Raw genomic sequence first — 23,715 nt, 5'->3', positions numbered from 1 at the left:
TTTTTTCACCTTGAACCTTGTGTGTAAAAAAATTTGGAAAATGCTTTTAATTCCTTTTTTTTTTTTTTTTTTGAGACGGAGTTTCACTCTTGTCGCCCAGGCTGGAGTGCGATGGTATGATCTCTGCACACCGCAACCTCCGCCTCCTGGGTTCAAGGGATTCTCCTGCCTCAGCCTCCTGCGTAGCTGGGATTAAGGGTGCCCGCCACCACATCCTGCTAATTTTTGTATTTTTTTTTTGGTAGAGACGGGGTTTCACCATGTTGGCCAGGCCAGTCTCAAACTCCTGGCCTCAGGTGATCCGCCCACCTCGGCCTTCCAAAGTGCTGGGATTACAGGCATGAGCCACCATGCCTGGCCCCGCTCTTAATTTTAATATCCATGGTTCTCTTTCCTACAGAGCCCCGTAACTTATACTGCATTTCTAACTCCTTGTTTTTCATTATAGAATATTCCTTTTGGTTTCTACTATATCCAAATGGTCATATAGTTCTTTTTTTATTGTCACCAAAGTTATTATTGAAGTTTTCTTGCTATCTTTACAAATTGGATTTATTGGGAAGTAGAGTTGGGACTTTCCAATAGAGAGCCCATTTTTATAAAATTTTTTTTATCCATTTGATAAACCAAAATTTGTTTGCCTATATTCATAATATCTGCTTGACTTTTACATATTCATGTGACTTAAAAAATATTTTTCCAGTAGATTAGTGTGTTAAATGTTGCTTATGTTCATTGCTGTGTTGGGATTTTATTTTTATAAATGCTTTAATATTTTTCCATCAAGAGAAAATTTCCCAAGGCTACAATCTCAACATAATTCATTAAACTATATTAAAATAAAAGGTTAAGGGTTTTTGTTTTTTAGTAAGATATTTGCAGATAGCCAGACATATTATTTTATGTGTATTATGTGTTTTAAATAAGAGAGATATTTGAATATTATTCTCTTTCACTTTAGTTTGACCACATTATGCTGTTAGCTATTCAGTATTTGGAAGGCTGACAGATACTTAAAGTTGAAAAGCAAAGATTTATGTTTTTGAATACTCAGGAGATTGTCATTTCTTGATAAAATATTATTAAATGATCATATAGTGCTATTTATGATATCTTCTCATTGTTATTCATCAGATTTTTAAGTACATCTAAATGAGAACTTGATTAAGTGAGTGTGAACTAAATATCAGAGAAACCAAAGTTGGAAAATAATTTATATTCAGACACTTGGCTTCTTACATGAAAATACTTATATAACTTGTCTGTATTTTCTGTAATACTGATATTTTTCCAAAGTTTTAGTCGTTACCTTTAAGTAACTACTTGTCACCTCTTGTCACCTGGCTTTTGACAGGTATATAATGCATTTTTTATTCAGAAATGACTCTAGTAAGTACAATTCTTATTTAATTCTTGAAAGGATTACATGAGAAACAAGCCAACAAAAAGGCTTCTGTACATTCAAAATAGATACAAAGTTCAGACACTAAAAGCTTATACTTTATGAGTCTCTCAGAGCTACCCACTAATGTTTACTTAGTCTTATGTAAGTAAACTTTTTTGTATTCAGATAATAGTTAAGAAAATATATAATACACCAAATGGTGATACATGCTAAGGAGGAAAAAAAATGCAAGAGAGGGGTGATAGGGAGGACTGGGCAGGGTGGAGGGAGCCTTGTTATTGTATGTAAAATGGTGAAAGGAAGACTCTCTGATAAGATGATGTTTGAGTTGATACCCCATGGAGGTGAGGAAGTGTGCCATGTAAATTTATCTCTCATCACCTATACATCAAATGGTGACCTCTCTCAAGTTTGTGTGTCCATTTCAGACCGCTCACCTTAGCTCTATTTAGTTCTTCACTTGGATGTCTAATAGATGTTTCAAACTTAACATGTCTAAAACTGAACCCCTTATCTTCACCCCAAACCTGCTTTATCCACAGTCTTCTCCATCTCAATTGAGTTTCTTCCTTCCTGTTACTCAGGCATTGGCATCATCTTTGACTCTTATACTGTACTTCATATAATCAGATAGGATTTTTTTTTGTCTGTATTTTCAGAATATACCCAGAATCTGACCTCTTTTCATCATTCCCACTGTTGCTACCCTTATTCAAACTCTCATAATTTTTGTCTGGATTACTGATCCAAAATAATTATGAGTACTTGCTTTCTTCCTTGTCTCCCACCCCCACTTCTCAACATAGTACTCAGAGTGACCTTTTAACTGTATGTCAAATAATGCCTCTCTTCTGCTCGAAACCCTCCAGTGGCTTTCACTATCTCCAAGAGTAATAGAAGCCAAAATCCTTAAAACAGCCTAAAAGGACCCACATGATCTGGCTTCCTTATCTCCCATCAGTATCTCATTTACTCTTCTCTGCTGTCATTGCCTCTTTAGCTCTTAGGTCATGACGGGCATACTTTTGTATCAGGGCCTTTCCTCTTGACATTCCTTCTACCTAGAAACCTCTGCTCCAAGATTAATTCATTCAGCAAATACTTTATGGAGTACCTGTAATGCACCAGGCACTGTTTTAGGTATTAATGATAACAGAGTGGAGGAAAATAGATGATAATAAATTTTAAACAAATAACTTTTAAAGTATAGTATGTTAGAAAGTGTTAAGTGCTGTAGTAAAAAAGAAAACCTAAAAGAGTCATAAAAGGGGATTGGGAGTAGAGGGGAATGGGTTGCAATTTTAAATTGAGTGGTCAGGGAAGCCCTTATTTGAAAGTAATATTTGAAGGCAGTAAGGAAGTTAATCATTCAGATATCACAGGCAAAGAATGTTTGAAATATAGGGAACAGTCTGTGCAAAAGGCCTCAAGGAGGGACCATTCCTGGCATGTTTTAGGAACAATAAGGAAAATGGTGTGTCTTAAAGCAGAATAAATTATGGGGAGAATAAAGAGATTGGAATTGGGGGTAGATGATTAGGGCCTTTAGGTGATTGTAAGGACTTTAGCTTTTATTCTGAGAGAGACTGAGATTTTGAACAGAATAGTGACATGCTCTGACATTTGATTTAAAAGGATCACTCGTTTATGTAGTGATAGACTGTGGCGGGAAGCAAAGGTGGAAGGAGGAAGACCATTTGGGAGATTATTGCAATCCAGGGTACTAGGGGTGGAGTTGTACAAATCACGTTAAATTGTAATAATAAAAATTTTTATTATATACTCCTTTTAATTATCAATGACATTACACTTCTTCATGTGCATGGATTGTGTAAGGAATGTGTTTCATAAAACTATTTTACCCTTATTTCAAAACTTTTAAATAAATTATGTATATATTTACTTAGTAAAACTTATTTAACTACTATGTGTGAGCCTCTGGGAGTACAGTGGTGAAGAAAACAAAATCCCTACCCTCATTGAGCATATATTCAAGTCAGAAAGACAATAAACAAACAAATATAGCATGTAATGATAAATAATCTTAAGAATAAAAAGAGGCTGGGCACAGTGGCTCACGCCTGTAATCCCAACACTTTGGGAGGCCGAGGCGGACAGATCACCTGAGGTCAGGAGTTCGAGACCAGCCTGGCCAACACCATGGCCAACATGGTGAAACCCCATCTCTACTAAAAATACAAAAATTGGCCGGGCATGGTGGCATGTTCCTGTAATCCCAGCTACTCCAGGAGGCTGAGGCAGGAGAATCACTTGAACCTGGGAGGCGGAGGTTGCAGTGAGCTGAGATTGCACCATTGCGACTCCATCTCAAAAAAAAAAAAAAAAAATCAGCCAGTCATGGTGGCACGTGCCTGTAATCCCAGCTACTTGGAAGACTGAGGCATGAGAATCACTTGAACCCAGGAGGCAGAGATTGCAGTGAGCCAAGATCGCACCACTGCACTCCAGCCTGGGTGACAGAGCGAGACTTCATTTAAAAAAAAAAGATTTGGAAGTTAAGTTATTCTTTTAAGGAGTGGTAATTAAAGCCTGATTGGAAATGAATTTGGGAGAAAGTAGGAAATAAGGAAGTGGACTTAACAAATTACAACTCTTGAGGCATAAAGGATTGCAGAAAAACCTGGCAATATCTGAAACAGATTGTGGAGTCAAAGGTATGCGCTTGAGTAGATACTTTATAGTTTATCATTTATACCCACAGTTTGGACTCAGAATAAAATCTAAATGGTTGTGACTTAGCTTTGTTTAAAAGAGTCAAGTTTTCCTCATGTTATTGCTGTTGCAAGGGGAAAAAAGTAGTAATTTACTTCTGAAAGAAAAGTGGACAGTGATTCCAATAAAATATTGACAAAACAGCCAACTGAAAATAGCTAGCAGAGGGAAATTTGTTACTACATCTTAGATAATACATACTAGAGAGCTCAAAGAGATTCCATTTTATCAAGTTCCTACCTTTTAAAAATTAAATGATATTTCTATTTTTTTAAATCCAGTGGGGATCAGCAGTATACTTGTGTTATAAAAAATCGGTGGCAAAGACGAACACTATATCTTACAAAGCTGGTAAGTGTAATTTTTCATGCAATACTTCATATATAAATGTATTATAGGGCCCGGAAAGGTTAAAGTAAAGAAACCTGCCTAGGCTGTGTTAGTATCAGGACTGGGACTACAATCCATATCTTCTGATTCTCATTTTTGTCTTCACTTATATGTTTATTGGATGCTTGATGGAAGATTAGTTTTAAAATAAGGTGAGTTTTTATTTTAAGCCTTGTGTTTAAATAAATAATAAGATCTCAATTATCTTTAAGTTTTTAAATCAGCAGAAATATGGTAAAATGTATTTTCATTTTAAATTAATATTTCTTTAATACTTAAATTTAGTAAGAGCTGTAGTTCACATGAAATCATGTTTCATAATAATGGAAAATATTATAAACCAATTTGGAGTTTTATAATCCATAGTCAAAATGTCCAATTTTCAGAGACCTCAAAATATCAAACATAGTGACCTTATTTACAAGAGAACAGATTCAGCCTTTTAAAAATTGCTTTTATGCAGGGCATGGTGGCATGTGCCTGTGGTTCCAGTTTTTTCGGAGGCTGAGGCAGGAGGATTGCTTGAGCCCAGGAGTTCAAGACCAGCCTGGGCAACATAGACCCCATCTTTAAAAATATATACATATATACATATACATTTATATATGTGTGTTTTTAGAGTTCTAGGCATAAGTTTCTCTTTTACATTTGATTTTTTTTGGGGGGGGTACGGGGTCTCATTCGGTTGCTCAGGCTGGAGTACAGTGGTATGATTGTAGCTCACTGCAACCTCAGACTCTTGTGCTCAAGGTATCCTCTTGCCTCAGTCTCCCTAGTACCTTGGACTATAGGAGTGTCCCAGCATGCCTGGCTAATTTTTTAAATTTTTGTAGAGACAGGGTCTTTCTTATGTTGCCCAGGTTGGTCTTAAACTCTTGGGCTCAAGCGCTCCTCTTGCCTCGGCCTCCCAAAGTGATGGGATTACAGGTGAGCGCCACCATACCCGGCCTTTGATATTTTTAGATCTACAATTTATCACCTTTTTTTTTTTTTTTTTCTTTTAAAGACAAGGTTTTGCTCTGTTGCCTAGTCTAGAGTGCAGTCGTGGGATCATAGTTCACTGCAACCTTGAACTCCTGAGCTCAAGCAGTCCTCCCACGTCAGCCTCCCAAGTAGCTGAGACTACCGAGAGTACATGGTGGCATGTGCCACCGTGCCTGGCTAATTTTTTTTTTTTTTTTTTTAGTAGAGATGGAGTCTTGCTGTATTGCCCAGGTTGCTCTTGAACTCCTTCGCTCAAGTGATCCTTCCACTTCAGCCTCCCAAAGTGCTGAGATTACAGGCGTGAGCTGCTGTGCTGGCTACTGGCTCTCATCAATATTTCTTTTTTTTTCTTTCTTTTTTTTTTTTGGGAGATGGAATCTCACTGTGTTGCCCTAGGCCTAATTTGTAGATATCCTCAAGAAGATTATGAGTCATTCTCACTACCAGAATCCGTTCCTCTATTTTGTTTACCAATGGGTGCAACCATTGAAAGGCTGGAGTGCAGTGGCACGATCTTGGCTCACTGCAACCTCCGCCTCCCGAGTTCAAGCAATTCTCCTGCCTCAGCTTCCCGAGTAGCTGGGACTACAGGCACACACAGCCACGCCTGGCTAATTTCTTGTATTTTAGTAGAGATGGGGTTTCACCATGTTGTCCAGGCTGGTCTTGAACTCCTGAGTTCAGGCAGTCTGTCCGCCTCGGCCTCCCAAAGTGCTAGGATTACAGGCATGAGCCACCACGCCCAGCCGGCCTTCATCACTATTTCTATACTTACTTTATGACTTTATTAATTACCTCATGACCTGAGAGAGTAGTACAGAGTTAACTATAGATCCTCATGGGACCTACTTGCTGGCTAGCATGTAATTAAATAATTTTAGAACTGCCTTGGACCTTAGTTTATCTACTTCATCTGATTTTATAGATGAGAAAACCATACTCCTGTAGTATGTCATTTGTCCAAAGTCACAGATATATTAGTGGCAGAACCAACAACCACTTATATTCCCCCAGTTTATCTTTTTGTCTTTGTGGCTATGTCTAGTGATAGTTTCTACTTGACTTTAAGGGCTTTATGGCCAGGGAACCTATTTTCTGTTTCTAGTTCCACAAAATGAGGTACAAGGTTCTTCCTGGAGTGTATTCAGTGGAAGATGCCTGGACCGTTTTCCTAATGTAAACATTAGTTTACCTAATGTGAAATCATAGGCAACTTAAAACTCTATCTTCATATAACCTGGTGTTATTTAGAAGCTGAGCTTGAGTTGATACTATTCCTAAGACATTATAAATATGTGACTCTTCTATTTTTATGAAAAATTTTCCTGTATTTGTGCTAGAAATTAACATATACTCCTATGGGATATGAATTTTAATGTGTAAAAGTTATTGAGAGCTGATGAAGTAGATAGATGAAAATAAACCATATTGAAAATTTCAAAAACTGAGTATTCTTTCTAAGGTAGTGTGACCACAAGCTGAATTTTTAGGAGTATGTTTGTGCATTTCTATAGGATATCTTTTTCTTGTTAGCTTTAACATAGCCTTTATAGATGAAGCTTGATAAATATTAAGCAGTTAGTTAATAGTTGTAATGTTCAAGGGTTAAAATCTCTATGAATCCTACCAAAGTATTCAGTGTTATTTGATGAACATATATGTAATGCTTTGGCATTCCAAATGTGTGAAATAACAAAGCATTTTATCATCATTGAAATAATAAGTACCTAAATTCAAGAGATGATGACCTAATATTTATTGTTGTTTTTATAGGCCTAATTTGTAGATATCCTCAAGAAGATTATGAGTCATTCTCACTACCGGAATCTGTTCCTCTATTTTGTTTACCAATGGGTGCAACCATTGAATGTTGGCCATCAAATAGCAAATACCCTCTGCCTGTATTTTCTACTTTTGTTTTAACTGGAGCCTCAGCTGAAAAGGTATTATGTGTTTGACAAATTGTATCTACAAATTTCTTGTACATTTTCAAGTTTTCTATAATGCAAGGAATAGTAGGGGAAAACTGATTAAATTGAATGCATTATGCATACTTTTCCAGTTGATTAAAATAACTGTATCCAGGGACATAGGAAAAGAGAATTTTTATTCTGTCCCATCCACCTAAATGCTTTTTTGTGATTATGGTGAAAGATTTTTTCATCATCAAATGATGATCCTTCATTGATTCATTTTCTGTGATAAAGAAGCTTTGAAAGTAACATTATTAAATATATAATGCAATTTAGAATTATAGACATGATAGTTGGAAGGGACCTTGGAAATTATCAAGTCTAATGTCCTCATTTTATGGATAGGGAAATTGATGTCCCGAGAAATTCAATGAATTGCCCAAAGTTGGAATTTGTATTTCGTTATCTAAAGTTTCATCTCACTTTCTACCAAGTAATTATTTTCAATCATTTTCTTATAGAGAATATTGATAAAATTGCTTCCACTCTTTATAAAACAAATAAATTTAATCAAAACACCTTTTCTTTCAGTAGTAAGGTAACATGAGAATAGCACTATATAGTTCTTAGATACATCAAGAAAGCAGGAGGGGTGTCTCTTCATCACTGTGTTCTTAATACCTAGCCTCTCACCTGGCTCATAGCAAGCATTTATTAAATATTTAACTGATGATGTGATTTGGATATATGATACAAAGTATATTTACTGGATATATTACTTGTTTTGCAGGTTTATGGTGCTGCTATTCAGTTTTATGAACCATACTCTGAGGAGAATCTCACAGAAAAGCAGAGACTTCTTTTGGGTTTAACATCAGCAGATGGGAAGTCTGATAGTTCCAAAACAATTCATACTAACAAATGCATCTGTCTTCTTTCTCACTGGCCTTTTTTTGATGCATTCAGGAAGTTTCTGACTTTTCTGTATCGTTATTCCATCTCTGGGCCTCATGTCCTTCCAATTGAGAAGTAAGTTAAGTGTTCTTGGTTCAACATTTGACAGATCTTTCCATTATGTGGCAAATTTGTGTTGGCAACTGGGTAAATTTTATATGGATACTAGATTTCTCAAGAGTTATTTGAAAAAAATGGTTTATTTCAGTCAGGTAGTATTTCTCCATTGTATGTTTGTAGTCTTGTTATTTAAAATAATTTTATCTCCAATGAGATGAAATTAATGTTTCATTTGTTTAATGCTCTTGGGAAGTTTAGAGATCCTAATCTGGACAGATGCTGAAAATTTTTTACTAATTTTTTAATTCTTATTTTACATATAATTTAAATTTATTATGAACCTTTACAAATATTTCTTACTGGGGCTGAGTGTAATAGTTCACGCCCATAATCTCAGCACTTTGGGAAGCCAAGGCAGGCAGATCTCTTGAGTCCAGGAGTTTGAGACCAGCCTGAGCAACATAGTGAAACCCCATCTCTACAAAACTACAGAAATTAGTTGGACATGGCCCATGCCTGTAGTCCTAGCTGCTCAGGAGGCCAAGGCACAAGAGTCACTTGAACCCGGGAAGCAGAGGTTGCAGTAAGCCACGATCATGCCACTACGCTCCAGCCTGGGTGACAGAGGGAGACCCTGCCTCAAAAAAAAAAATTTCCTTACCGTATTTACATATAATGAATGTAAAGGAGAAATTAGATGAATGCATTTTTTTTTCTTTGGCAATATATGCAGTAATGGAATCGCCAGATCAATTTATTTTAAAGATAACACACCCATTGCATGTTAATATAAATGTCTTTTTTGAAAAATAACTTTTCCAAAACTAAAAAACTTTAGTGAGCAGAATGGCATTGTTTTACATTTTTGCAGATCTCTAATGTCTAGCTTAATTAAACATAGCTGGGCTTCCATATATGGTCTGCATTCAATCTGTTGCAGTAGTTGTTTTGGTTGAAATATACAAAGAAAGCCTGGCCTCCCACAGATATGTAGGTAGAAAAGGGAGGGATTTTGGATCGTATTTTCAGAAACTTTAGGATATTCTTTTTTTTGACACTGCACCAAGCTTTGACAAATGCTGGTTTCTTACAGGTTATTTGTAATCTAAAACTGTAGTAGTGAACTTTGTCAGGTACATTAAAATCTATTGGTCTGGGCAGGTGTGGTGGCTCACACCTGTAATCCCAACACTTTGGGAGGCTGAGGCAGGTGAATCACCTGAGGTCAGGAGTTCAAAACCAGCTTGGCCAACATGGTGAAACCCTGTCTCTACTAAAAAAAAAAAAAAATACAAAAGCCAGCTGTGGTTGTGGGCACCTGTAATCCCATCTACTCTGGAGGCTGAGGCAGGGACAATTGCTTAAACCTGGGAGGCGGAGGTTGCAGTGAGCCAAGATCATGCCACTGCACTCCAGTATGGGCGACAGAACGAGACTCCGTCTCCAAAAAAAAGAAAAAATCTATTGTTCTGTTTGACTCTTTGGGTGGAACTTTCACTTATGCATTATTTTGTAGCATTGTGCATTGGTCATTTGTTAAATACTGATTTGCTAAGTTAATCCCATCTTCCAAATGTAGACACATTTTATTATTAATATTAAAAAATCACATTTGTTAATATCACCCCCTATCTTAGAAAAGTTTTTGAGCATTAGGAAGCTTTCAAGCTCACGGTGGCGAAATTGTAATTTCCACTTGAAAGTTTGTATTTAATTATTGGCAAATATTGCCAGTAGCTGGGATTACAGGCGTATGCCACCATGCTTGTCTAATTTTGTATTTTTGGTAGAGATTAGGTTTTGCCATGTTGGTGAGGGTGGTCTCGAACTCCTGACCTCAGGTGAAACACCTACCTCGGCCTTCTAGAGTGCTGGGGATTACAGGTGTGAGCCACCACACCCGACCTGTCAGTCATCTTTCAAACAAAAATTGCACTCTGTGGGAGAAAACCAGCAAGTTCACTCACAACTCAGTTGCACAAGTGTATTTCCAAAATCAAGACAACCATTGTGCTTCTGTATACAACAGAGGTTATTTATGTATAGTTTCCCTTTCATCATACAGAATTTTAAATGTACACTACAGCCAAAACTTAATAAAATTAGTAATATTTACTGCCAATATTGACACTCTTTTACTGCAAGTATATAGTAGTAAAGAATATAGCAACTACTAGTACACTTTGGTGCCACTACCTTGATTCATAGTAAGTCACCAGCAGTTTTACCCACAATGCTCTTGCACTGTCAGTGCAAATGTCAACATTGTGCAGAAAGCAAATGACATCATATAATTTTTTGTTTGCTTGTTTTTTTCTTTTTGTTTTCGTTTTTTGACACAGAGTCTGGTTCTGTCGCCCAGGCTGGAGTATAGTGGCGTGATCTTGGCTCACTGCAACCTCTGCCTCCTGGGCTTAAGTGATTCTCATGCCTCAGCCTCCTGAGTAGCTGGAATTACAGGTGTGTGCCACCACACCTGGCTGATTTTTGTATTTTTGGTAGAGACAGGGTGTTACCCTGTTGGCCAGGCTGGTCTCAAACTCCTGACATCAAGTGATCCGCCCACCTTGGCCTCCCGAAGTGCTGAGATTACAGGTGTGAGCCGCCGTGCCTTGCCTGTTTTTGTTTTTGAATCAGTATCTCACTCTGTTGCCCAGGCTGGAGTGCAGTGGCATGATCATGGCTCACTGCAGCCTGGACCTCCTGGGTTTAAGCCATCCTCCCACCTCAGCCCCTCCAAGTAGCTGGGACTGCAGGCACATGCCACCATGCCTGGCTAATTTTTGTATTTTTTGTAGAGACAGGATTTCACCATGTTGCCTAGGCTGGTCTTGAACTCCTAGGCTCAATCAATTCACTCGCCTCAGCCTCCCAAAGTGCTGGGATTACCACACCTGGCCAACATCATACTATTATTATAAAAATAGCTGTGACCTTGCAGATCTTCCCTGAATGGATCTTGAATATCTTTAGGGGTTTTTGGATCACACTTTGTTTTCTTCTGTTCTAACTACTTCATAGTTCAAGCAGATGTATGTGCTGTGGTATTCATCCCCTGCTTAACGTTTGTTTAGATTATGAGTACTTTAATTGAAGGGGTGGGTTGCCCCTCCACACCTGTGGGTGTTTCTCGTTAGGTGGAACTAGAGACTTGGAAAAGAAAAAAACACAGAGACAAAGTATAGAGAAAGAAAGAAAGGGACCCAGGGAACCAGTGTTCAGCATATGGAGGATCCCGCCAGCCTCTGAGTTCCCTTAGTATTTATTGATCATTCTTGGGTGTTTCTCCGAGAGGGGGATGTGTCAGGGTCACAAGACAATAGTGGGGAGAGGGTCAGCAGACAAACACGTGGACAAAGGTCTTTGCATCACAGACAAGGTAAAGAATCAAGTGCTGTGCTTTTAGATATGCATACACATAAACATCTCAATGCTTTACAAAGCAGTATTGCTGCCCGCATGTCCCACCTCCAGCCTTAAGGCGGTTTTTCCCTATCTCAGTAGATGGAACGTACAATCGGGTTTTATACCGAGACATTCCATTGCCCAGGGACGGGCAGGAGACAGATGCCTTCCTCTTGTCTCAACTGCAAGAGGCATGCCTTCCTCTTATACTAATCCTCCTCAGCACAGACCCTTTACAGGTGTCGGGCTAGGGGACGGTCAGGTCTTTCTCTTCCCACGAGGCCATATTTCAGACTATCACATGGGGAGAAACCTTGGACAATACCTGGCTTTCCTAGGCAGAGGTCCCTGCGGCCTTCCGCAGTATTTGTGTCCCTGGGTACTTGAGATTAGGGAGTGGTGATGACTCTTAAGGAGCGTGCTGCCTTCAAGCATCTGTTTAACAAAGCACATCTTGCACAACCCTTAATCCATTTAACCCTGAGTTTGACACAGCACATGTTTCAGAGAGCACGGCGTTGGGGGTAAGGTCATAGATTAACAGAATCTCAAGGCAGAAGAATTTTTCTTAGTACAGAACAAAATGGAGTCTCCTATGTCTACTTCTTTCTACACAGACACAGTAACAATCTGATCTCTCTTGCTTTTCCCCACATTAATGGTAGACATTGGTGGCTTTTTATGACTTTTTTACATATCCTGTCATGTCTGTTGGTGTGTTTTTATATAGTAAACAGTCAAAACATATTTGTAAATTAATAAATTTCTAATATTGTCTATCTAGTTGAAATTTTCTCCATTCTGAAACCAAGATGATTTTGAAATAATGTTTTTTAAAAAAATAATACAAACATATTCAGACTGGAACAAAAATTTTTTAAAAAATTCAGAAATAAAATAGCTTATTCCCCCCTAGGAAAGATTTTTCACTATGGTTGCTTTTTTTCTGTTCCGTAGTGTTAAAAACAAAATCCATAGATCTAGCTTTTTATCCATCTTATTCTGGGGAAAAAACCTACAAAATCAGTAATATAATTTTTAACGTATTATTAATAGAAAGAATACTGTTCAGTTTTTAGAAGTATTAAACTGTTTCATTTTTTCTGGAGCACCTTAAGTGTTTGTCGTACATAAAACAAGCAATTGACTAAAAAGCATATTGTAAACGTAAGAATTTACTTTTTGGGTAATTTCCACATCACCGATATATTGCATACTATCTAGGTAAAAGTTAAACAGACTTTTAAGACAGTGATAACAAATATTGTTGAATGTGAATGCCTATTAATGTGAAAAGTCACTGGGTTTAGGCAGAAGCAACTTTAATGGGATGAATGATTTTTGGTTGTTCACTTGTTTTCATAGTATTAGGGATTTCAAAATAATAGGGACACAGGGCTTTGACTCAACTTGGACTTGTGATGACATGTTGAGCTTTATAGCATATGACGTTCACTTTGGAATCACTTACACTTTTGTTTGTTTTCAAGGCATATTTCTCATTTTATGCATAAAGTTCCTTTTCCATCTCCTCAGAGACCACGGATTTTAGTTCAGGTAAGGTTTTTTTGTTTTTGATTGGGGGACCTATGAGTTGTTATTGGCTCTGTCAAAATGTAACATAAGAATAACAATTTTGAATGAGGAAAAAAACCTAATGAGATTTAGAGAGAACCAGATACTATTCCCTGTTGTAGTTTGGGCCCTTAATGTTTTAACTCCTCCCAGACATCTCCTGCTTTTCTTAGAGAACGGGTTCAAGAATTAAAGAAGTAGGTTGAAGTAGACATTTTGAATACACAGAAAGGAACTTTTTTCCCCTAAATTTGTTGTAGGTATTTGAAAGTGTGTGCCTTTGGCAGTTATTTAATAAGTTAAGGGAAAGTTGTGTGTGCATAAATTTCAAAACATAGATAAGAGTAATTACATTATTATATTGATACAGATAAAATATCTAGAAAAATAATATTTTGAGCTTTATATTCAGTCTGAATATCCACGTGTGATTTCTGTCTTGTTTCCTGGAATGTAGTGTAAGAATATACATAGCACATTCAGTTTAAATACACACAAAAGATTGTTTTATGATGGAAGTTAACAAACTTTTTTGGTTATTGGTCATACACTAAATATTTTAGTCTTTACTTGTCATCTGATCTCTGTCACAACTATTCAGCTCTTCTGTTACAGCACAAGAGCAGCTGGGTAATATGTAAAGAATGAGCAGGCCTATATTTCAGTAAAACCTTATTTACAGAAACAGGCAATCTATGGATTTGCCATGTAGGCCATAGGTTTTTTGACCCTGGTATTATGGTATTAAATGAATAATTTAGTCTTTCAGTGTGAATTTGTTAAAATGGCATCAGGGGAAACCATTGAGGACAGAAGAAAAGAGGATTCACAGTAAGAAGAATTAGTAGTTGAAAGGGGTCAGGACATGTTTTTCAAGATCTTAGTGAGTGATACAAAGTGTTCTGATACTGGTAAATGGATACACTGAAACTTCATGGGCATAATCATTATTTTATATATTTTTAACAGAAAGTGGTGTTTTAAAGTTCATCTTTATGTTTCAAATTCTTTATTTTAAATCTTCTTCCAGTTATCACCACATGATAATCTGATTCTCAGTCAGCCTGTGTCTTCACCTCTTCCACTAAGGCAAGTAAAACCTCATTTCTATTTATTTTTCTCTCAATCTAGCATAACATTCAAATATTTTATTTTTCCTAGCTAAAATTTCAAATATTGATGGAAATACTTCTCATTTAACTACTACTTCTCTAAATTCCTTTTACTTAATGTTTGGGTTGCAGTTATTAATGAAAAAAGGAAACTTTTATAATAGTGTTTTGTATTTTGTGTATCTATTATCATCAAATACCTACTATTGTGTAAGTGTGTGTGTGTGTGTATTTATATATGTAGATGATGAGAACAGTTATTTTTAGCTTTAATTAACCTCTGAAGAACATTCAAATGCAATTAATTTTTTCTTTTTAAAATGCAATTAATTTTAAATTTTACCCAAAAGAAAAAAAATAGTTCTAATTATTAAATTGTAGAATAGGACAATGTATTTTCTTACCTTAGAAGTTCAGAGAAATCATTAAGTATGTTTTCTCTACAGTATCCTTTCTTGAAATTTGATTAGCTGTGTAATTTTTTCATCAGAGAAATGGTTACAGTCTGATTAAGTTATATAGGAGATACCTAAGGGAGACCAGCTGCCATCTTTGACATTAATTTTGTAAGAATTGCAGATTATTTCATCACTAGCTCTCAGCCCAGAGTGACAAATGTTTTCTTAACCTTTGTTTGAGCTGAAAATAAACTAGAAACAATGAGTGAGACTATGTATGTCACTCTAAATTACATAAAGGACTTTTTTAGGTAACAGCTTTATTGAGATATAATTCACATATCATATAATTCACCCAATTAAAGTGTGTGATTCAATAATTATATTCACAGAGTTCTGCAGCTATCACTGTAATAAATTTTAGAACATTTTCGTCACCCTAAAAAGAAACTCTTTACCCTTCGGCAGTTAACCTCCTTAATTCCTCCCATCTCTAACATACACATACCCCTCTGCAGCCCTAGTCAACCACTAATCTACATTCTGTCTCTATAGATCTGTCTATACTGTACATTTCATATAAATGGAATCATACAATATGTAGTCTGGCTTCTTTGACTTAGATTAATGTTTTCAAGGTCTATCTATGTTGCCTCATTGTATCAGTACTTCTTTTTATTGCCAAATAATATTTCATTGTATGGATATACATTTTATGTATCTGTTTATCAGTTGATAGACATTTGGGATAGTTCCACATTTTGGCTACTATGAACTTACCCCGATTTTTTTGTGGACATATGTTTTCATTTCACCAAGAGGCTTTTGTTATTAGTTTTGCTTTATTTAAAAGATTATTCCAGTGAAACTAGTTGTTTAGCATTATATAAACAAAATACTTGCTGGCTTACTGAACTATTTATTTACTTTGTCAGTTCAGTATTTTGTTACTATATAGAAGGCCTAAGTTTATTGTTTTCATTATTAACTTGCTTTGTATGTGTATCTTATCATCTTGTACCTCTTGATTTCCTATTACTATTATCATTACAGTAGTAAAGATTATTCACAAAATTAAGTTTTAATGTGTATTTACCTTAAGGGAAGTGGGCCTGTAAGTCATACGGTTTTTCTGATAATTACAGTGGAAGATAGGCCATGTTCAAAAACTTCCATTTAAGGATTTGCTTTCAATCAAAGCATCCCTTTTATAAATTGCATTCTTTATTTGGACATTATATGACAGATCTTTTTCTATGAAATGAAGCAGATGACTTTTCATTTTCCATATTGAATACAGTACAAAAGAATGATTTTGGAATCTCCTAAAACTGCATTGTTTTCATAGTGTGTTTGTGATGCAGTGTTTTCCCTGCATCATAGCAGCAATCATGTTTAATGGTGAATATATAATACAAATTGTACCCTAATCAACATATATAATACAAATCCTACTCTAATCAACTACTTTTGCCCATTGTTTTAGATAATGAGGTGTTTGGATCATTATTTTTTAATTATATATTTTTGTTTGGATTGACAGTGGTGGCAAGTTTTCAACACTGCTGCAGAATTTAGGCCCTGAAAATGCTGTGACACTACTGGTGTTTGCAGTAACAGAACATAAAATTCTTATCCATTCCCTACGGCCATCCGTGCTTACTAGTGTGACAGAAGCATTAGTGTCTGTGAGTATCACAGTTTCTTATTGGCAGTCAATTTAGTTTAAACTTAGTTTATTTATATAACTTAAAGCCATTTTAATACTTAACTAAAATTCAGAGAGTAATGAATTTGTGTTTTTTGAAAGCAGTTTTGATTTCCTGACCATTAACTCTAGTTATAATTATTTCATTCATTATCAGGCATTAGGCTTTAGATAATACTTAAAAGACAGTTTTTTGTGTGTGCTGATAAATTATGCTTCAGTGTTAAAAAGCTAAATTCTCTCCTATCTTTTGTTTATCCAAGATGATTTTCCCTTTCCACTGGCCATGCCCGTATGTTCCTCTCTGCCCACTGGCTTTAGCAGATGTCTTGAGTGCACCATGTCCATTCATAGTAGGGATTGATTCAAGATACTTTGATCTCTATGATCCTCCACCAGATGTCAGTTGTGTTGATGTAGATACCAACACTATTTCTCAGTAAGTACTTTTTAGTGATTCTACATGTATATTTTACAACTTTGTAGCATATGTATGTAACTGTATATTTTATGATTGTTAAGTAGGATTCTTTTAAGATATATTGTTTTCCTTGTTATGTGGGGTAATCACCGTCTTTGAATCAGACCTTATTATGCGTCAATGGAGTAGATTTAGAGTATTAAAGAAGGTTTTGTTGGAAGGACTATACCTTTCATCCTCAGGCTTTCAATATTTAAGAAACATTTTAATGTTAGGCTTGCTTAGAAATTTAGCCAAAGGGGGCCGGGCGCGGTGGCTCATGCCTGTAATCCTAGCACTTTGGGAGGCCAAGGTGGTCGGATCACCTGAGGTCAGGAGTTTGAGACCAGCCTGACCAACAAGGAGAAACTCCATCTCTACTAAAAATAAAAATACAAAATTAGCTGAGCGTGGTGGCGCATGCCTGGAATCCCAGCTACTCGGGAGGCTGAAGCAGGAGAATTGCTTCAACCCGGGAGGCGGAGGTTGTGGTGAGCTGAGATCGCGCCACTGCACTCCAGCCTGGGCAACAACACTGAAACTCTGTCTCAAAAAAAAAAAAAAAGAAAAAGAAAAAAAGAAAAAGAAATTTAGCCAAAGGGAAATTGAGGTTAGAAATAGAAAAAGTTTATTTCCCTTTAATGATATGAGTATAGGTGAAATCACAAATTGAATTAAAACACCATTCTTTGATTAATATTTCAATCCTATTTCTAGTCTTTTATAATACTATTAGAATACTTAAATATAGACTGGGTGTGGTGGCTGATGCCTATAATCCCAGCACTTTGGGAAGCCAAGGTGGACGGATCACTTGAGGTCAGGAGTTCGAGACCAGCCTGGCCAACGTGGTAAAACCCTGTCTCTACTAAAAATTCAAAAATTAGCTGGACGTGGTGGCAGGTAATCCCAGCTACTCCAGAGAATGAGGCAGGAGAATCGCTTGAACCCGGGAGGCGGAGGCTGCAGTGAGCCGAGATTGCACCACTGCTTTCCAGCCTGGGTAACGGAGGGAGACTCCGTCTCAAAAGAAAAAAACAAAAAAAAAACAAAAAAAAAAACCTCATCATAGTAAAATAATGCTTTAAAATTTTAAATAAGTTTTAAATTATACATAATTTCATTATCTTTACACCCTAGGGATGCAAGGGTTTTATGTTTTCATTTCTTTGCACTGAATTTATATGTAAGTTATAGCTATCGGAACTATTTTTAAAACCTTTTTATAATTCTGTATTGTTTTGTGTCCCTTATTTTAAATTTAATCATACTTAATCTATTCAGGGAAGAGGAAATTGATGCACTGTCCACATTGCACCCACAGGACATGTTTATAATAACTATGATTTAGTCTAATAAAGCCCAAAAGCTGGTACAGCTTTTACACTTGAATATGTAAATGTGAAGTAGGTTTTTCTCCTTTTTTAAAAAGAGACGGGGTCTTACTCTGTCACTCAGGCTGGAGTGCAGTAGCATGATCATAGCTCACTGCCAAATTTCTGGGATCAAGCAATCCTCCTGCCTCAGCCTCCCAGGTAGCTAGGACTACAGGTGTGTACCACCATGCCTGGCTAATTTTTTTTTTTTTTTTTTTTTGAGACGGAGTCTCGCTTTGTCACCCAGGCTGGAGTGCAGTGATGCGATCTCAGCTCAATGTAAGCTCCGCCTCCCGGGTTCACACCATTCTCCTGCCTCAGCCTCCCAAGTAGCTGGGACTACAGGCACCCACCACCATGCCTGGTTAATTTTTTTGTATTTTTAGTAGAGACGGGGTTTCACCATGTCAGCCAGGATGGTCTTGATCTCCTGACCTCGTGATCTGCCTGCCTCAGCCTCCCAAAGTGCTGAGATTATAGGTGTGAGCCACCGCGCCCGGTCATGCCTGGCTAATTTTTTAAAATGAGAAGGGGTCTTGCAGTGTTGTCCCGGCTGGTTTGGAACTCCTGACCTCATGTGATCCTCCCCCCTTGGCATCTCAAAGCATTGAGATTACAGGCATGAGCCACCACACCCAGTTTTTCTCCATTTTTAAGTAAGAGCTTTTTATCTTAAAGATTTTTTTGAAAAAAATTTTTTACTTTTTATTCTTTTGAGACAATGTCTCGTTCTGTTGCCCAGGCTGGAGTGCGCAGTGGTGTAATCTCAGCTCACTGCAACCTCTTCCTTCCAGGTTCAAGCGGTTCTCCTGCCTCAGCCTCCCAAGTAGCTGGGACTACAGGTGTGTGCCACCACACCTGGATAATTTTTGTATTTTTAGTAGAGAGGGGTTTTCACCGTGTTGGCCAGGCTGGTCTCGAACTCCTGGCCTCAGGTGATCTGCCTGCCTCGGCCTCCCAAAGGGCTGAGACAGCCTAAAGCTTTTCAATTTAATTATGAAACCTTAGATTAGTTCTCAGTCTTGTCACATGTCACAACCTCAAGTGCCTAAACCATTAGAAAAGTTTAGCAGAAAATGAGTATTCTGTTTTAAAGCATGCATACTGTCAAAAAGTTTTTATTCATGGAAAGCCTAACCAAGAAAATATGAAATATATTTTATGCATAAAAGCCATTTTACATACGGCATCAATAGATTCAATGATTCTTTACCATCAACATTTCATTCTTTACCAGAACTGTTTAATACTTTTAAACATTAAAGTAATACAACTTTTCCTTGCCAGGTTAATGTTACGTGATGTAATATTTTTTAATTGAAATTAACAGTGGTAAGAGTGTATACTGTGTTTATTATGGTAATAAATTGTATTTTCCACCTTATAACGTCTCTTAATTTGTTAAAAGAATTTTCTCGGCTAGGTGTCTTGACTCATACCTGTAATCTCCACACTTTGGGAGGCTGAGGCAGGAGGATCACTTGAGGCCAGAAGAGACCCCGTTTATACAAAAAATTTAAAAATTAGAAAAAGAATTTTGTCTTCCTACTTACTATTTTTTCTTTCTTTCTTGAAGTTGCTGAGGTCTGAACTCTTTTCTTTCTGCTTTGATCACTAATGAGTTAAAGAATCAAAGAAAGATAAGTTGTTTGTGCTCATGAATTCTTGCCATTACCACCCTCCCAAACCGGTGGAGGACTAGACTAGCGAACTGACAGCTTTCTACTTTCCTTCAATTAGAATTTCTGAAGCCCCAGCCTGAAGTTTGAAAAAAACAAATCCCAAGTATGGAATTTTTGGTTTATTTTCCCCTTCCCTGTCTGTCTTAAGTATATATGATACAGACCATTTTTAAATATGAAGAAATTTCTGAAGAAAGGGAAAGAAATTAATATGTATGTACCAAGTGTAAAGCTACATGTGTAGCCTAAGTTATCTCCTGTTATTCTCCATACTTTGTGAGGTGGTTCTTTTTTTTATTTTTTTTTATTTTTATTTTTTGAGACAGAGTCTCGCTTTGTTGCCCAGGCTGGAGTGCGGTGGCGTGATCTCAGCTCACTGCAAGCTCCACCTCCCAGGTTCATGCCATTCTCCTGCCTCAGCCTCCTGAGTAGCTGGGACCACAGGTGCCCGCCACCATACCTGGCTAATTTTTTGTATTTTTTAGTAGAGACGGGGTTTCACCGCGTTAGCCAGGATGGTCTCGATCTCCTGACCTCATGATCTGCCCGCCTCGGCCTCCCAAAGTGCTGGGATTACAGGCGTGAGCCACCGCGCCCAGCCGAGGTAGTTCTTATTAACCCTTCTGACAAGGAAACCAAAGCTTAGATTTTTAAGCGATTTATCAAAGGGCATATAGCTTATGTTGTCAGAACTGCATTTTAAAGCCATTACTGTTTGACTCCAAAACTAATGCTTCTACCACTAATTATTGGGTAACTATATAATATGTGTATGTCATAAAATAATATAGTAATCTTGTAAGTGGAAGTCATCATGAGTAAATATATATTTACTCATAAGATGATCTTTTTTTATAAGAAGATGATCATAGACCAAACTCAAGTACTTCAAAAAATTCCCTTGCCCAGCCAAGTTTTAGAGGGAAGATATCAAAGGAAAGAGGCAGAAATTATAGCAGTAAGTAACAGTAATTAGATGTGATCAGATGATACCAAGATGTTGTTCATTCATTTATGCCACAAACATATCCCGAGTGCCCTTTTTTTGCTAGGCACTGGGAATAAAATAGCAAACCACATATTCTCCTTTCTCTTAAGACACTCATAATTAAGTCTAGCAAGACAGGCACTATGCAGTGAATGGTAAGACACAGTGGGAAAGCTGTGTTACTGAGTTTCATCAAGAAAATAATTTTAAAAAGTGTTTCTATGTTGCATTCTTACTATAACACAGGATCCTGTTGGTCACATTGTAAATGTAATCACACCTTCACAGCAGGACATCTGCAGTTTGACTTTGCCCTATCTTTATTTTTATTCTCATTTGTGGAAAGATAGAGGGGACAAATTCCAAGACAGTCATTTTTGTTCAGCTTAAGCTTTCTTATCCCACTCTTTTTTCTTTGTTTACTTTTCAAAGTGATATTTGCCCTTTTTTGTTCTGTAGGAAGTTTAGGGAATATAAAAAGGTTCAGCAAGTTCCACTACACACCTGTGCTATGTTGTTCTGTGGTGGTTAAAATATGAGTGTTTTACTTTTCTTTTCTTTTTCTATACATTTTTCAAGTTTTCTAAAATGAATATTCATTGCTTTTGAAATAAAAAAAAAACGATTCAATAAAAAGTAGAGTCAGCTGGTCACAGTGCCTTTTGCCTGTAATCCTAACACTTTGAGAGGCAGAGGCCAGGAGGATTCCTTAAGATGTGGAGTTCAAGACCAGCCTGGGCAACAAAGCAAGACCTCATCTCTACAAAATAAAAATTAGCAGGCTGTAGGGGTGCACGCCTGTAGTCTCAGCTGCTTGGGAGGCTGAGGCCTGCTTGGGAGGACCACTTGAGCCTGGGAGTTAAGACTGCAGTGAGCCGTGATCATGCCACTGCACTCCACCCTTGGTGACAGAGTGAGACGTTGTCTCTCTGGTTTTTTTTTTTAAAGTGGAGTCATTAAAGCTATCTTTAAGTCCAAATGCTTTGCAATGCTTTATCACCATGCTCTTTTCTACTCCTACCCCATGTATGGTTTAGAGACCAGCTGTGTTGTAATTGCTATAATAAAGGAGATTATAGGAGCCTGTCCCAGAAACAAAGATACAATAGTTCCTCCTTTACCCACAGTCTGACTTTCCATGGTTTCAGTTATCTGTGGCCAACTACAGTCTGAAAGTACATGAGTACAGTACAATAAGTTATTTTGAGAGAGAGAGCCCACGTTCACATAACGTTTATTGAAGTATATTGTTATAATTCTATTTTATTATAAATTATTGTTATTGATCCCTTATTGTGCCTAATTTATAAATTGAACTTTATCGTAGGTATATATGCTTGGGAAAAAACATAGTAAATATGGGGTTCTGAACTGTCTGTGATTTCAGGCATCCACTGGGGGTCTCGGAATGTATCCTCTACAGATAAGGGGGAAACTGCTTTATCATTTTTAACGGATATCCTCTTTTATAGTTATATAAGTATTTCACAATATTATGCTTTATTCAAGTAATTTAGTATAATAGGTTATTTCTTTTTTGAAAGAAACAAAAATGATCCTTACTTATACTCTTAGGAAACTAAGAAACTAAGTATTTAAATATACCGAAGTATTTTGATAAGCTCTGTGGATCATGAATTTACTGAAAGTTTTTGTAGTGCTTTTTCTTACAGTATTTAAGAAAAAAACTTATGGTAGGATTTTTCTATTATTTAGGTGTCTAAGCACACTTAAATGGAGATTAAGAGTAAAGATCACCACATTAAGCTTTATGGTGATTAGCAAGATTCCAAAGCAACTGGAATTTACTCAGTATAAATATAAACTTGTGAACTATATTTAATACAAGGTTCTACCCTCATACAAATTAATTTTTGTATATTCAACATGCCCATTTACCCCTGTAGGATTTTTCTCTTGTTAATGCAAATATTTTGTTTTTCATTTTTCATTCAAGGTGTTTAATCTTTTCCCGTTTTTATATATAACAGATATATACCTTTCCCCTCCAAAAGACCATGTAACAAATATATTCCTGTTGTTATTTAATCTTAGAATTGGTGACAAGAAAAATGTAGCCTGGAAGATACTTCCAAAGAAGCCATGTAAAAATCTGATGAACACACTGAATAATTTGCATCAGCAATTGGCAAAATGTAAGTGGATAACTTAATTAAAGGAGGTAATTTAATCTGAAAAAGGGACTCCAATTACTTTGCCTTACTTATAAAAGAATAATGTTTATTTTATCTAGCAGAAAGCGGTTTTACCATTTTAAAGGCAGATGATCATTAAAGCAAAATTTGTTAGAAGATGAATGAGAGATTTATAAAATGTGTATTTTTTTTTTTGAGACGGAGTCTCGCTCTGTTGCCAGGCTGGAGTGCAAAATATGTATATTATATCTACCAGATTTTTATAGAACCATCTTAAAATAATAAAATTCAAAAGGATGTTAAGGTGGTTTATTTTACCGTTACTGAAATACCATGGAAAAAATGTGGGGTTCCACCTTTATATTGTTTTTTTTTTCTCTTTTGAGACACGGTCTTGCTTTGTCACCCAGGTTATA

At 36.7% G+C, this 23,715-nt stretch overlaps 1 protein-coding gene across 34 annotated transcripts in view; it reads left to right on the top strand.

Moving 5' to 3' along the window:
- DENND4A (DENN domain containing 4A) overlaps window positions 1-23,715 on the top strand; it is a 132,997-nt gene that overhangs the window by 46,242 nt on the left and 63,040 nt on the right. For 25 of the 34 annotated variants that reach the window (XM_054667690.2, XM_063795168.1, XM_009429399.4 and 22 more), the window contains 8 exons: window positions 4,420-4,489; window positions 7,286-7,455; window positions 8,216-8,454; window positions 13,335-13,401; window positions 14,450-14,508; window positions 16,473-16,617; window positions 16,901-17,076; window positions 23,199-23,299. In XM_054667690.2, the coding sequence (XP_054523665.1) occupies window positions 4,420-4,489; window positions 7,286-7,455; window positions 8,216-8,454; window positions 13,335-13,401; window positions 14,450-14,508; window positions 16,473-16,617; window positions 16,901-17,076; window positions 23,199-23,299 (1,027 nt within the window). The remainder of the gene's footprint in view (window positions 1-4,419; window positions 4,490-7,285; window positions 7,456-8,215; window positions 8,455-13,334; window positions 13,402-14,449; window positions 14,509-16,472; window positions 16,618-16,900; window positions 17,077-23,198; window positions 23,300-23,715) is intronic. The other 9 variants (XM_063795179.1, XM_063795175.1, XM_063795172.1 and 6 more) reach the window with 1 other exon arrangement.

The sequence above is a fragment of the Pan troglodytes genome, chromosome 16 (genome assembly GCF_028858775.2).
Source record: "Pan troglodytes isolate AG18354 chromosome 16, NHGRI_mPanTro3-v2.0_pri, whole genome shotgun sequence".
Classification (NCBI taxonomy): Eukaryota; Metazoa; Chordata; class Mammalia; order Primates; family Hominidae; genus Pan; species Pan troglodytes.
Note: the sequence above shows the minus strand (reverse complement) of the source record. Positions and strands in the feature narration are given on the sequence as shown.